This window comes from Oryzias latipes, chromosome 17, assembly GCF_002234675.1.
Source record: "Oryzias latipes chromosome 17, ASM223467v1".
Classification (NCBI taxonomy): Eukaryota; Metazoa; Chordata; class Actinopteri; order Beloniformes; family Adrianichthyidae; genus Oryzias; species Oryzias latipes.
This window is the reverse complement of record NC_019875.2, coordinates 2,677,057-2,693,562: the sequence shown is the minus strand read 5'-3', so window position 1 is coordinate 2,693,562 and position 16,506 is coordinate 2,677,057. Positions and strand designations below refer to the sequence as shown.

The following is a 16,506-nucleotide window of genomic DNA, read 5'->3' as shown; positions in this document are numbered from 1 at the left end:
CACCATGTTTACTACTTTCTATTTCAAACGTCAAATATGACATCACTCATTTTCTATAGTAAATACCTAATAAATATGAACATTTTGCAAAGACCATCGAATCCACTCTGTTCGGATGAGGAAAACTTGGATGATTTATAAAAAAAATAATTTAAATATATTCATTCATCTTCTAAACCCGTTTTGTCCCTTTCGGGGTCATGATGTTCTCGTAGCCTATCCCGGCCACTCGTGGGTGAAGGCAGGGGACATCCTGGACAGATCGCCAGTCTTTCGCAGGTCCACACATATCGCACACCCACGCACTCTCACATTCACACCTATGGACAATTTATATATACCAATTAACCTATGGAGCATGTTTTTGGATGGTGGGAGGAACCCGACGTCCCCGGAGAAAACCCACTCATGCATGGGGAAAACATGCAAACTCCACACAGAAAGGTTCCCCATTGATGTTTTTGTTCATGTCCCCCAGACAGGACCTGAAACTTGGGGCCTTTTTGCTGTGAGGCAAGAAGGACCTCAGTTTCTTGCCTAACACCGTGCGTCACCGTGCAGCCAACTTAAAATTTAAATATACATTTGGTCAAATTAAAAATCATTCAAATGTCTAATGTCTTTAATCACCAATCTAATTCTCATCTTGGACACTTGTTTTTTGCAGAGACCTCTAGGGCACTGGATTTTGGAATTGTAGATTCAGACACCCGGACAAAATGGCAAATGCCCTATGTAGCGCAAATGTAGGGAGGGAATCTGGACAGAACCAGGGATTTTGTAGGATTGTAGTCAGATGTGTCCGATGCTGATGATCATCAATGTCCTATGGAGGTTGAAACCTGTTCATGTAGCTGAGTTCCTTCAAAAACTGTGAACAGGAGAAAGAATTGATGCTGTTTCTGAAGACAGAGAGTATGAGGTAATATTTGCACTGCAAAAATGAGAACAGAAGTCACAGATTTAAAAACGTTGTGGCTGTGGTACGACCCACGATCGTAAGATTGCAGGTTTGATTCTCGCCTTGCACGCCCATGTGTCAAAGTGCCCTGAACACCATCTTGCCTCTGGTGGATGGTTGGCGCCAGTGTTCGGCAGCGTATTTTGTGACCAATGACAGCAAAGCTGGGGTTTTACACTCCATCCATCCGTCTGTCCATCCACCCATCCATTCATCCATCTTCTAAATCCATTCAATCCCTTTTAGTGTCACATGGTTGCTGGAGCCTATCCCAAGTGGCCGTGGTGCAAAGGTAGGGCGGTCGACCTCCAACAGGACAGTTGCAGGTTTGGTTCCCGCCTTGCCCACCCAAAGTGTCCTCGGCGTCAGTGTTCGGCAGCAGATCCGCCATCAGTGTGTGACCGTGTGTGTGAATTTGACTGTGACAGTAAAGCCCTTTGGGTCTCAAAAGAAGGTAGAAATGTGCTGAAGAAGTACAGTATATGTCATTTACATTATACACCATTTACCATTTAACAGGCTCTGTAGAGTGGTGGGGGGGGGGGTGCACTCCGGATGGGTCACCAGTCTGTTGCATGGCAACCAAATTACCCACACATTCACACCTAGCAATCAATTAACCCATGAAGGATGGTTTTGGACTGTGAGAGTCAGAGTACCCAAAGAAGATTTCACTGTCAAACATTTAGAATGAAATCAAATTTAAAACAGAAACTTTTAACTTCAAAACATTTGCAGATTATTACTCTTCCATTTAGGAACTGTAACATCTGTTCTTATTTCGAATGTGCAAATAAAACTTCAGAGGTTTGATTTAGTTTGAGTTCTCTTTTGGTGATTCACTGCTTTTGCTGAGTGATGAAAATGAACGATTAACACTTTTTTATTTTTGGAAGCTTTCTTTGTCTACAGCATTTCTTGTAACACAAAGCCTTTGTCCAATACTCTAAATATACAGTAACAGCTGGGGTGGTAATCCATGACTGAAAGTAAGGACATTTTCTGGAGCTTTACTCAGATTTAGCCTCTAAGTTCACTTCATTTGTAATTAAGAATTAGTTGCTTAAATATTCAAAGTATTCAAACTGAACAAGAAACAAGAAATGTTTTCCAGCATACCCTGCTCTGGCATGTTCTAATTGGCTGGACACACCTGAAGCAGGTAATCAGCCATGAGTAGGGCAAGACTATCTGGAAATCATGCAGACACACCGGGCCTCGAGGCCTGGAATTGCCCACCCCTGCAGTAGACAGAGCTCTGAACCTTTTTTCTTCAATGATTTGTGATCTTCACTGGTGTCCATGGATTACATGAAATCTTTCCACCTTTATCCACCTTTGTCATAGTAGGGAGAACACGTCAATGTAAGGGGGGGGGGGGGGGGTGTCATCTAAGATAGCACAAGGGTTAAAAACACAGAATCTGCCCACACCAAGTACAAATACCCACACCCAAGAACTAGTTCTGGAGTGATTCTAAAATTTAAAAAAAGTATGTCACACGAGGATGATTTAAAAAAATACTTTTTAGACATTTAGGTTCTCGGGCCCAAACACAACTTGTTCTGATTTTAATCTTTGTTAGTTTGAATCAAATGAATTCTGGGAAAACTTCAGCCCCACATCAGGCCCAAATGATCAGGGCCGTCCTAAATTGGTCTCTGGGATTCTGAACATTCTCTTTGTAATTGGCGAAGGGTCAAGTGTTGCTGAGTTCAAGAAAGGTTTGTTAGTAAGGCAGTCATTCATAGGACAGAGCCAGCTTTCTATGAAGGAATGTCTGACTGAATGGAGAAGAATTTCTACAATTTTAGAAAAAAATAATCTACGGTAATTTTGAAGCCCCAAGGACCTTATAATGTTGTAAGCACATCTTTGAGCATTTCCTAAACCATATAAACATGGCTCCTAAGCTGGTAAAATTTCACAGTTGAAGTTTGTAAACTAAAATCAAACGTAGCATTCTGGTGGGTAGAAATTAAAATGTGTCACAATTGAAACACGCTTTTCAAGATTTGTTGCAGAGTTTTTTTATGATGAGGAAACAGTGACACAAATGTTCCTTCTTTTTGAGCATAGATCATTAAATATAACAATACAACCCTGAGAATTTGTATCCTTGATTTTAACTGAAGCTCATCTCTTTCTATATGAACCCATTCTATATCGCTCTGGTTTAATTTTCAAGTAGACACCCGTTTTACCATGGAAAAAACTCAAATGGATGTACAGAATCTAGGATCTACTTTTTGTATGATAATGATGCCCAGAAGCAGCCGCTACAGCCTTGACAAAAAGTCAAGGAAAAAAACAACAACACACCACACAGTCAATAAAGACACATTCATTTTGAAGCACATTTTAATTTTGTAAACATATAACAAGGTTGGTGGCCAACAGGCCACCGTACATCACTTTGGTGATAGCTCACATAAGACACAGAGAGGTACACGACTTTTGCTTCTGCTGGAAATGTTTTCTAATTAAACAAAGAAGAAAAAAGAAAACTCCAGGCGAAATCAAAAGTCTATTTTCAGCAGTATTTTATGATAATCAGTTTTGTGAACTGATCCATGCAATATTGCAACTGGCAGACACACACTCAGCTCGCAAGCTTGGAAAAAAAAAAACAAATGCACACACGCACAGACGCTCAATTCAAACTGACATTTTCTGAATGTTAATAATATGTCTCCAGCTCCACCCAACCTGGAAGAAATGAAGAAAGAGGCAGAGAAAGAAAGGGAGAAAGTGTCAGAGAGCAAACTGACAGACGAGAGGCTTTCATAATATCCCTTTGTATCTCTCTATTTGCATTCATCTCTTTGTCTCTCTGCTTTTCCAAATGAATCTCCTTAGAATTCAGAGACTCTGATCAGCAGCGTGTGGCGCACAGATTAACAAAAATGATTAGCTGTCACCGTAGATTGTTTGTCTCCCCTATGTGTCACCCTTCATCAGCGGAGACTCTGCAGCAATAAGCAGATTCTGGGTCATTGTATGGTATCTATATCACAGACACAATCTGTGCCGCGTATCTCAGCAGGCGGGATCAGCCTGCTTTCATTTCCTCTGGAAACATTTGTTGCTGGTTCTGATGAGGGTCCATCAGGTATCGCTCTATTTCCTGCTTTGTAGTTTGATGCTTTTTCTCTTTAAAAAATATGTATGAACATGATATCAAAATAAATGAAAAAAACCTTTGATTCAATCTGTTTCCACTTCTGTTCTGAGACTTGGAGTTTATCAAACTTTAAAAATTAAAGTTATACATTATGATACAGTTATGTGTGAGGTTTAAATATTTCTTTTGATCTTTTGATTTATTGTCAAAATGTTCCCAGTGGTCTTTTAATTATGATTATACAATTTTCAGCAAAATCCAAAAACCTGGGTTGTTCTCTAGGACATAGTTTCTGCAGCACAGCAGTAGTTAGAGACTAGAAATTCTTCTATGTTGGCAACCCCACCCCCACATCCCATCATCCGTCTGTTTACATGCACTTCCACTAGCTTACATGGATCTATTTGTGGTGTAGATCTTGTGGTGTATTGTCACAAATATAATCTTTTCAAACAGCATTTTCAGTCTGCTCATGATTCACAACGATTTGAACAAAGAAATCCTCAGAAACTTATTTTGAGCTTATTTTTCTTTGTCCCCCACATCAGAAAAATGCTACGAGAACATGTTAAAAAAACAAAAAGGTCCATTTTGGATCTTTAGTCTTTGGGTGAACCACAAGCTACAGAAGCTGGAGAGCCGTCTGATCTTCCTGGATTTTTTTTTTGTTTGTTTGTGGTTAAACGCTGGATTGTTAACTTTCACAGTTCCTCTTTGAGAATAATGTCAAACCAACAAGGATGACAATCAAAGAGGAAGGTAAATTGCTCCAATTCCATTTTGTACATTATTAAAAGATTTCAATAAGACAGTTGCAAATGGCATTAAAAGCCTCTCCTTTGCAAGACAATGCTTTAGTCAATGCACCAAAATAAAAGCTTACATAATCAGCCATAATTGTAACCCATCTCTAAGAAATCCTGTTACATTATACTGATCCATTATTCATGTCGATGCAAATCAAAGAATTAGAAAACAAATGCAAGTCACAAACCTTTACATGATTAGCTTTTGAGGTTCTTTCCTGGATCAGTAACTGGCACAAAGCACAACTCACCAATTACAGTGCATTTAAGGGGATTTCGTCATTAATAGCGAGACATTTTAAGTTCCACCTGTTGTTTTTATTCTTTGTCAAGACAGATAGGAGCTTAAATCACAATAATTGTCCACTCTTTCTTCTCCTACAGTGGCATAAACATTGATATAAGGTGCAGCTGAGGGTCATTGGCATCCTAGTCTGTTTGTCAGAGTCTGACTTCTAAAGAGACGTCTACACAACCGTTTTCGGGCTCTAAGAACAAAATGTGCGTCCATTGAACTCCCATTGGAGTAGGTCCAACTAATCAGGGACCCTTTGAATTCACAGAAGTGCCAATCGTTTGAAAATCAGTTTTGAGAAGAAATTAATAGTTGCGGTTTTTGTCCAGCGGGAATTATACAACACCAAGTCTTTCATTTATTGGAATAGAGCTGCAAAAGAAAAACTCTGGAGCAAGATTCCCAAGATTTGCACCACTTTGACATTTCCCACCAAGCCTCTTCCAACTGGAGGTGGTGGACATGAGCTAGTAAACAGTAGAAGAAGAAGAAGCCCTCCCTGCTGGTCCAGTGTGAACACCATGGGCTAAACGCACCAAACATGGTTTCTTGAACGTGTGTCTCATCCCCGGTGTGTGCGTAGCTTGAGCTGAGATTACAGTTACCATGATGAACAATTATGGAGGGAATCCTTTAAATATGAGGAACAGAAGAAACCAATTTCTTTTTACTGCAAGAACACAACTAAAACTCAAATTCATAGAATTTTAACTCATGTGTGAAAAATATAACAAAATCTACTGCAGTTTAGAAGTTAGACAAGGGGGTCAATCTTGTCTTCTTGAACCAACATGTCAAAAGCTTCCTAAAGCAGGACATTTATCCCTCAGCTGTCCCTACGCTGACTTCATCCGTGTGCGATTGTGTGGAAAAGGATAGACTTGCTTCAGAAAATTATATTAAATTGGTAAATGTGGCTTGTGCTGTAAAACCTCCTTAGACAAGACAAGAAATGCACTATAAATGCAAATCCCTTCATACAGAGAAAATGATGGTATGTATCAAAGGATCTATCGGGTGTTTTTATTTTGAAGGAACTCTGAGTGTCTGAAAAAATCAGGAGACTTGTTATCTATCCGGATCCCAAAGTAATTTAAGATTTTTTCTGTTCAATCTAAAAGTTTTCAAACCATTGGCACCGTATTATTTATTAGTTTCCACACTTGCTGTAAAACATCAACAACAACAACAACACAAACTGCAGCCCATCAGGTTTTTGACCAATAACAGCTATGTTTACATGGCTTGTGTTTAGGTGGTGTATGATGTTCATTTAAGAACAAATGTGTAATTTCCATTGGAGATTATCCATGGTAACAGATGAACTGCCATGCATGTAAAGCCTTTTCACAGACAGTGGGATTTATCTTATGTGTGGCTGATTTTAAGAACCCTGGACTTTTCTGTTTTAAACCAAGCTCATAAAAACAAACTGAAAGTTGAAAAGAGCCAGCTACAAATAAAATATCCTCTTTCGTTGAGATTATTTGAATATCAGTAAAGAGTTTTACCAGTTAATTACAATGTCAGATGTTTTTTTTTTGTTCCCATTGGGAACGTGGAGGTGAAAATGTATTTTTAAGAGGGTTTTTATGAAGGTCGACATAGTGAATGTGCTGCTAAAGAAAAGGGTGGCAGTCACAGTAAAGTTGGATGGCTCTATAGTTTTCCTTCTATCTTATTAACAAGACAAATAAGCTCAAAGCCCTCGGTTTACGAGCTTACCTCCTGGGCTTCTCCGCAGAATGAATTTACGGACCTCATCATAAACGAAAATGAGAATGCTGTACGGGATTCCACAGAACCACCACATCAACCTGAGAGCGCCACAGCAAGAAGGGAAAAAAAAAGAAGAGGAGGGAGGGATAGAGTAAAGAGTTACAGGCACAAAGCAAATTGTTAAATTCATTGCGGTCATTTGTGAGCAGTATGAATAACAATGTGGTGTTTAAGGATACTGCAGACTTCATTTGGGCCTCAGAGCGACAGGCTAATGGTAGCCTATTAGCTCCTAAAGGGGTTATTTTCAGTTCAGTGGGCATGTGCACATGCAGTGCATACTTCAGGGGGTACATCCGCAAGGCCACGTCCATTCCAGGACAGTAGGAGAGGAAGGCAGCCAGAGCCGTCTCAACAAACAAACCGAAGATCAGGACCCGGTTCCTGTTGAGCAGAAATTCAGAGCGGAGAAGCTCAGAAGTGGATGAACGCTGACCTTAATGTGTGGCACTTATTACGGCCTTCAATCATGCCTTGATTGTCAATTAATTTTCCCTCAGTTCACATTCATTATCTCAGCTCACTTACTTCATGCCTTGTTGAAAGAGAGAGTTCCTCCTGGTCTTGCAGATGATAAGATCCGCCCACTGAACGATCACAATGCTGGTGAAAAAGGCTGTGTGGCAGGTGAACTCCACAATCTTCCTCTGCTCGTAGGTCTGCGGTGTACAGATAAATGTTGTATTTATCTAATGCTACGTTCACACCAGGCATTAAGATGCTTGACCATATGCTAAACCCACGTTTAGCATATGGTCTGTTAAGAGCAGTTCATACTGGACTGTCACTACCGGATATTATTGCATGAACTAACACTTGGAAAAGGCTTGGTGCAAAATGTCAAAGTGGAGAAAATCTCACAAATCTTGCTCCAGGTGTTTTTATTTCTCGGCTCTGTTTCGATATGTGAAAGTCTGTCATTCATGATCAATTTTCAAACAGTTGGCACTTCCGTGAGTCGTAAGGGATTCCATCCATTCATCACTACTAAATCTGAGACCCTGATTAGTCAAAGTTCAACCTCTTTAACTTTCTACTTGCGTTCAATGGACATACAATTTCTATGTAGAGTCCAAAAACGGTCATAGAAACTTGCGTGGCAACACATGACCCCAAGAGTTTTGGAGGCAAAAGCCTGAAATCCACATACACGTCTGTTTACACAGACCTGTCATTGGAAGTGGTCACTGGAACGCGTGTTTACCAAGGACGGTGTGAACGTAGCTTCAGACTCACATCCTAAATCAGCTTTTGCTGCTTGTTTTCGTCCCCGCCTCTTACCCACTGCTGGCCATAGCTGTCCTCCAGGTCGTTGGTCTCACGGTCGTCCCAGGGAATGCGGATGCCCACCAGGTGTGAAGGGAGGAAACCGTTTTCAGCCAGAATCACAAAGTAGGTGAAAAAACCAGCCACTGCCTGCATCATTCCTGGAGAAGGAACAAATTAAACCCAGTTGAGAGGGAAAGATAAAATGCTGTTCCTCTCAGTCATTTATTTTGGAAAGGCGTTTCATTTTATGAATTCTGGGTTAATCTTTAATAGCTAAGTGAGCAACAAATCTTAATAATATATAAAAGAGAATATTTCTACATAATTATTCTTCCTAAAGGCAAGTTCAAAGATAATCAGAAAGAAAAATCTAAAAAGCCACATTTCCATCACTGCTGCATGTGTTTTTTCCTCCATTAGCAATGAAAAGTTTTAGGACATTATTTAACACTGTAAAGCTGACTAACTGGTCTAAATCAGAATTTGGTTGATATACGTATATTTAGTGTGTAGCGTATGAATTAATCTATCTTTCTGGATAAATTATATAGCCTGAGTTTTTATTGCAACAACTCAAATTTTCTGGTAAAATTAATATCAAATAATATTTAATTAAAAAAAACTGGATTTGGACAAACTGATGAACATTGGCTCTTTGCTGATGCTGCATGCACAAAGCGTCCACGTAACATATAACTGCCCAATAGGACGTCCACCCAAACTACCCTCTGATTGTCTAATTCCCTTCTTTCCAACAGTCAGGCTGCACATCAGCAGCATGTCCTTATTACGTGAGCAGCACTTACAGGCCCCTTGGGGGGGGGGTTACAAAAATGAAAAATCTCTATGATACGCCTGCATCCCTCCCCACTCCCCCTACCTACCCGTATATTTGTTTACTACAACCTGTCACCTGCAGCATGCCCGTAGCAAATGTGCATGAACAGTTTAGGTCTACAGACTTACAGAGTGGTCTATGACCTTGATGTTTCCTGCAGGCCACCTGTGGACCCCATACAGGTTTGCCTGTTATTCAGCTGCTGACAGCCTGTATCCAGCAGTGAGGGCAGTTGAGACTAAGACATTAATCGGTTTTGTATTTACATTAAACCAATCAGAAAACATTTTTACACTTCCCCACTGCATATTTAAGTTGCACCAGGGTTTACTTGCAAGTGAACCAACATCTTTGTTTTTAGAAGAGTTAGAGGTCAGCTGACCTTTCACAACTCAAACTAAACTAACAACGTGAGAAAATAAACGTTACTTAAACTTTTCATTTGGAGACATTTCAAACGTAAATCAAAAGATTGCATCCCCTCTGTTTTATTATGGTGTTGAAGAAAAGAGGCTGGGCTTCAGGAAATAGCTAACTGACTTTTTTTTCCTAATAAGAGCACAATAGGAGAAAAATGATTAATGTCAGTTTTTGCTTATTCAGTCTGTCAGTCATTTTTTATTCTGATTTCATCCTGCTGAGTTAAAAGCTCATCACAGGTGCTTTATGATCTGGACTGGTAAACAATGGATTATGAATGTAATTTAGTTTCTCACAAACTCCTCATCAAAAGGGAAGTGATGAACGTCCCCAGCTTTTCTGAGCATGCTCAGTCTTAAAGGAACCCCTGTCATGTTTTGCCCTATTTAACTGTGTTTGAAACGGGGCCACACTTTGAATTTTTTTTTTTTTTTGCTATTCCCAAGACATATAAAGCCAGAGATAAAAAGAATGCATTTAAGCAGAGCTCCAACCACTGAAACATAACCAAGATTAAGAAGAGGTAATATGTGGACTCGCCACTGTCAAATTGCCTTAAATGTCACGACAATTAGAAGAGAAGTGCCTGCTCACCCCTGGATCTATTTTCCTGCTCTGTAAGTACCTAAACATTTACTGCAGCGGTGAAGAAGGCCAGAATTTCAGATAAATGTCAACATTCCGGGGGTTTTATGTTTGAGATGTTTATCACCACTGTAAACTGGCTGTAAGAGGCCTGTCACTGTGATTCAGCTTTAAGACATGTAGTACAGAGGGCCAATGAGGCGCAAGGGGCCAAACCTATCTGCCCGTATGCCATGCTGATGAGCCGTTCGTTGACCAGCTTGTCCGTTTTGGGGTTTCTGGGCTGCCGCTTCATGATGTCGCTCTCCGCCGTCTCATAAGCCAGAGAGATTGCTGGAACCTGGGGGCGAGAAGAAGAAGAAGAAGAAGCACTCTCCACAATAAATGCGCAGGAATTTATCTTTGTCGCATCACCACAAAGAAAAGGGGGCGGGAAAGACATATCACTACTAATTTATGAACTCGGTGGCAGAACTGGAGGAGTGAAGACAGAAAAAGGGCAGGGAGAAAGAAAGAAGACAGAAAGAGGGGGTGTGGAGAGGAGACGTATAGTGAATCTAGAGACATTCATAAAACAGGAGGGTAGAAAGGTCCCTGTAATAAAGATCTTATATTGGCTGGTTTTAGCAGTTAAGCAACAGAGCAATATGTCTGACTTAGGGAAGGAAAGCTTCAGGACTTAGGGGGGATTTGGGGTGGGGACTCGCTCTGCTTGAAACTGAGCACATCCGCTGTCGCCTGCAAATCCAGTTTGTTTTGGTGTTGCCTCCTTTGACCCTCAGCAGCCACAAAAAAACTGAGAAGAGGGTGAAGCTCAGGAGAGCAGCATGCCCACACTCTGATGAAAGTGCAGGTTTGTTCTGTCTCCAAATCTAACCCTTGAAGCCTCTTAAGTAAGCCACCAAAGACAAATGTGTTTTTTCACATGCCCATCCTTACTATAAATAGTCCTCAGCAACCTCAGCAGAGCCCTCCAGCCTGTAGCTAAGAGTTTCCAAAAGCTGTAAACAGGATGTTAACAGCGTCTCTGCGGCCAACCCGGGAAATCTCTCACTTTACCCTTCCTCCCAAATCATCCCAGCTTCCAGACGTTTTGATTTTTGGGGCCGACCCCTCAAAGCATTCAGCGGTTGGCTGTGCTGCCAGTTATTAAACCCACACAGACAAGCTACTTTGAAGGGTTGGGTTTTTATATGCAAATCAGGAGAACAAATTAGGTGCTTTTAAACTTCAATCATCTCATCTTAAAAGAGAAATCCAGCCAATAAAGAATGCAATATCCCTGTGATCCGCGGCAGTGGAGTAAATATTTTTCTGCATGAGAAAGTCTGTTCTGCTGCTAGGAAACCAAAGATTTTCATTATTCGCATCACCGAGGTGAAATAAGTTAGACTGCTTTACTCACAATAAGAGCAAGCTGTTCCGACTGCTTCTCGGGAGGCTCATACAGTACGAAACCATTATAATACCTAATTACTTGTAAAACTTTTGCCTTTGGCTCACGGCAGCATAGGAACCAGTTTGAAGGCAAACCGCTTGGTTGCTGAGAGCTGAAAAAAATTAAAGTAATGAACTCAAAAGTCCTTTCGAATGTTTCATTCTGTGATTCTTTTCTTTATAATGATGGATTACGCCCCTCAGGCGAGCCTTGTGCCAGCAACTCTTTTTGTGACTGCTGCAAACACAAAGGAGAGAATGGCATCTGGAAATGGCAGAGCTGTGAAATGTAAATCTGTGTGCGACTGCCACCCGGCCTTTGTTCTGCGTGAACAAATGGACGTCTGGGGTGAGCCGATGGTGAATTTCTCCCACTTACAGAAAGAACAAGTGAAATCAAACACTCACTCTTCATTTTTCTTTTTACCCCCAGGGCCTTAAATCTGACATCAGCATTAACACTCTTTCCCTTCATCTCACCTTTGCTTGCTTTTAGCTATTGCTAACAATTAGCACCTCGTTGTTGATGGTGGTTGTGTTAATTAACAAGTCAGCAAATGGGAGATAAACGTTAGGAATGGTCGTGTTTGAAAACTGAGACATTTCTAAAAAAAGGAAAGATTTCAAGTTAAAGAAGACCCGTCAGAGAGGTCCTGAGAGAACTCACCATGTCCGTGCCCAGGTCAATGCAGAGGATGGTGACGGTTCCCAGAGGAAGAGGAACGCTGGCGAGGATGAAGAAGAGAAAAGGGGAGATCTCTGGGATGTTGCTGGTTAACGTGTAGGCGATGGACTTCTTCAAGTTGTCAAAAATGAGACGACCTGCAACAATTGGAGCAGCAAAGAGGCAAATAATATGTTAATACTTTAATAATACTTATCTTTTTTGTAATCTTCCTTTGTTTTATGTATAAAAAGATTTATATTTCCATATCAGGTGGTTTGTCCAACCCATTTTCATTGAAATGGCTCTTTAGTCAAGTTAAAGATGGAAATCTTGACCCAATTTTACCAACTCAAATATTTATTTTTTAGTAAACTCTTTCCCATGAACAAATATTTTGCTAAAAATCTTAGAATTCTAGTTTTTTCCATTCTCACCAGCAGACATACAGTATATGACTGCACTGCAACTACAGGTGTCACAATTAATCGACGAATCAAAGAATCATATAGGAATCGTCAATAGGAATCAAATTGTGGTCATAAAAGTTAAATGATCTTTTCCACCCCTGACTGCAACATTAATAAAGATGATTTTCTTTGCATTTGCTGTAATTTAACCCATAATTTCTTTGGTGAACTCAAAACAAGAGTGTATGTATTTAGGATCATCAAATACTGGAGACACTGATTAAATGCAAAGTGAGTGGTCAATCACTGACCACGGACTTCCTTGTTTTTTTGAAGATATTTACATCCCTGTTAGTCACAGAATTTTGAAATAGCTACTGGCATGGAGCAGCTATCTGACCCAGCGGCGCAGTAAACCTCACAGCATTTCATTTGAAGCCAGTCATGGGGCTAAAGTGCTGTAAAGCAGGGCTGAAAATGTAACAAGGTTGAGTTGGAAGGTTCACTAACAGTTTTGTGCAAAGATGTCCAAAGACCTACTATGTTTGTGATGAAAGAACTTAAGTGACCTGTACCGCTCTGACGTCAACGCCATTAAACACATTTAGGATGAACTCACAGTGTGATTCTAATGAGTTCACATTCACACCCAAACCACCTGAACATCACAAAGTAGAGTTGAAAGTCCCACTCTGATCATCTTTTGATCTATTGTAAAAGTGTTCCCAGTGGTCTTTCAATTAGGATTTTGCCATTTTTAGCTAAAATCAAAAAATCTGTGTTGTATTCTACGACATTATTTCTGCAGAGCAGCTTGAGTTCATTAGAACTTCATTAGTAACTCCTGTCCCCACTTCCCATCACCCATCTGTTGACCCTTTCTCCCGCTAGCTTACAGCCCCTCACACCCTCAGCTTAACATTAGTGGTGCAACAAAAATGGCAAGCAATTTCGGAGCTATCCAGCCGTACAGATTTGACTCAGATGCCAGCTCAGACGAGGAAAACAAAGCCTGACATGGATCTAATTGACAGGTGGACACTTCAGAATGGAGCGGGGTAGGCACCCTGTGGCCCACCCAGCGTGTTTTCTACATAACAAATATGATCCTCTTAAAATGTCTGCTCCAGATTCACAATAATTTGAACAAAGAAAAAGTCAGAAATGCTATTCTAATCTTAATTTCTTTAACTATGTCCTCCATCATCAGAAAAATGCCACAAGAATGTATTAAAAAAAGAAAGAAACATCGTCTGTGGGTCCTTAGATCCACTCTGATGCCATTAAAGTCTTAAAATACAGATCTGGAGAAGTCTTCCTAATGACATCAGCCAATTTTCCAGTCCAGAGCTGAAACTTCATGTTTTCAGCTCAAAGTGGGTGAATGCAGAAAGGGCCTTTCTTTTCTTTTTAACTTAAGTATCAAGCTAGATTTCTATTTGCATCTTTATTCATATTTCATTTAATGTTTCCGTATGTTGTGTGCACGGGGGTCAGGAGGGTGGGGGACATTGTGTTTTAATTTTTTTTCCTTTTTTGTGTGAAAGTCTTTATTTTGCTTTTGATTTTTATTTCAAAAGTTTTTTTATTATGTAGAGCACTTTGTGTTACCAATGTAATAAAAAATAAACAAGATCTGATTGATTGATTTGATTTAATTGGCTTTTATTTATCATTTTATCTTAAATTTTACTGTTCAATTGTAAATGTTGTACATGTGCTTTTATATTGTGTTTATTTTTGTTTTATTCTGTAAAGGCCTTTGAAATACCCTTTCTATGAGTTGTGCTTTGCAAAAAAGCGTATTTTCTTTTGTGTCTTAAGACACAAGTGTGAATATTTCGTCGTCTTTTTTCTGTTTTGATGAGACCTTTGTCAATTTTTTGACCAACAAACAAAATCCTGGTCCTTAGCTATTTTAAAATAGAATTTATTACATTGTTTTTTCTCCAAAATAGTAAGAAAAAGTATAGGTACAGTGCTAAACCTACTCTAATATAAAAATGTTTTTATTGTTCTCACCAGTTATGAAAGAACGCTCTAGCAGACAGATTTGAGAGTAAAACCATTTTTGTGAAAAGCTGAGTTTGAGAGCATCAGGCAGCGTTTGGTGACCACACTCCTGAATGCTGCTTCATGTGTGACGCAGAGCAGCAGCACAGAACCAGGATTCACTTCAAACCTGTCACAGCAGCAGCAGCAGCAGCAGCAGCAGCAGCAGCAGCAGCAGCAGCAGCAGCAGCAGCAGCAGCAGCAGCAGCAGCAGCAGCAGCAGCAGCAGCAGCAGCAGCAGGACACAGCTTTGGTTGAACTGGACTTCTGCCTGGAGCCATGAGGCTGCACAGCTCAAAGGAGATTCACTTCCATCTAACCCTGATATTTCTATTTGCATTTGTTTATGTTGAACAAAATATATACATCTTTGCATCAAATAACATTTGTAACGAGAATGAATCACAGAATATAAGGGGATGCATTAAGATATATTTACATCTCAGAAAGCTGACTTTTATAATTGATACTTTATTGATCCCACAATGGGGAAATTCTTCTCCGCATTTGACCCATCCCCTGGGGGAGCTGCAGCCTAACCGCGCTTGGGAGGCAGTAGTGTTAAGGGTCTTGCCTAAGGGCCCTCACTGGGTGATGTTCATTGCTCGCCATTGTAATTGACCCAATATCATTGTTTATCCCCCTCCGGGAATCGAATCCTGGTTTCCTGCATGGTAGCCTCTCACTGAGCTACTGAGCAAAGGAATGAAGACAAACCTTTATCTATAAGGTAAACATGCTGTATGTACACACACCAGTGATCAACATGTACAGTGGAGGAAACAAGTATTTTATACTTTATGGATTCTGTAAGTTTGCCTACTTTAAAACAAATTGACAGTCTGTCATCTTAGGGTTGCATTAAGATCTGACACATTTGGTTCGCTTCAAGTTAACCGGAGTTTGTTTCCCCCGATAATCCAGAACAAATTTTCAGTCTGAATACACCCAAGCAGACTATGGTCCAGGACCAGTAATGTTTCCTTATCACTGCAGTTGCTAGTATCCTCTGAGTTAAAGTACACACACAAGTACTACTTGCCAGTAACCGCCTTGCAGCATGCCTCCGCCATGCCAAAGTAACAAGTAAAAAGTGTTGTTCCCAACGCTCAACACGGATAATCAACATATAAAGTTTTAATAAGTTAACTGTCCCAATAAGAATTGTAAATAGTAGCACATCGGTCTTTCTCTTGTTGTTTTGACCCCCCCCCCTCATAGTTCCTGGCCAATGACTGAAGAGATCTTTAGTCACGTGTTTTTTTGTTTTTTGTTTTTTTGTTTTTTAACTTGTCCTGTCCAACAGCTAAGCAAACAGATGAGAGATGAAAGCCTTTTGTGTTTGACATATTTTACTTTTAAAACAGGGGTTATGAATCTTCTGATACACCAGATGTATATTTAAATTAACCCCCTTTTGTAATTTCCGCTAAACTTTATTCATATTAATTATATTTGTAAATATTTTTTGTTGGACCGGACGGAAAAGAAAAGGAGGAAAGAAGAGAAATGGATGACAGATAAGGGGGGGGGGGAGATTATTGTAGTGGGGGGAAGATCATGAAGCGTCAGACAGCAACAAGTTGCTGGAGCTTTATGATCACAACTGACAAGTTAAGAGGTGTGAGAAATCTAAAATGGGCGGGGCCTGTCCACACACACACTCAAACGTTACAAACACACCTGTTGGCTCCAAAAGTATTCACATACAAACAAGTCTGCATGGACATACTACCACTGACATTCACACACGCCTACTTCTGCATTCAGACTAACACACGTGAAACATTTCATTCAGTCACGCAAACTGTTTGTGCAAAGGTGAGATAGCACCTGTGCTCCAGTGAGTGTTTATGTTCTTCTGGG

General features: G+C 40.2%; 1 protein-coding gene across 1 annotated transcript in view; it reads right to left on the bottom strand.

Annotated features, from left to right (window-relative positions):
- Window positions 1-3,304: 3,304 nt before the first annotated feature.
- Window positions 3,305-16,506, bottom strand: part of LOC101161996 (sodium/potassium-transporting ATPase subunit alpha-2) — a 56,648-nt gene continuing 43,446 nt past the window's right edge. The window contains exons 18-24 of the mRNA XM_004078573.4: window positions 12,182-12,336; window positions 10,294-10,417; window positions 8,247-8,392; window positions 7,494-7,624; window positions 7,248-7,349; window positions 6,912-7,003; window positions 3,305-3,670 (exon numbers count right to left, since the gene is read on the bottom strand). Coding sequence (XP_004078621.1) covers window positions 3,642-3,670; window positions 6,912-7,003; window positions 7,248-7,349; window positions 7,494-7,624; window positions 8,247-8,392; window positions 10,294-10,417; window positions 12,182-12,336 — 779 coding nt within the window. The 3' untranslated portion in view covers window positions 3,305-3,641. The remainder of the gene's footprint in view (window positions 3,671-6,911; window positions 7,004-7,247; window positions 7,350-7,493; window positions 7,625-8,246; window positions 8,393-10,293; window positions 10,418-12,181; window positions 12,337-16,506) is intronic.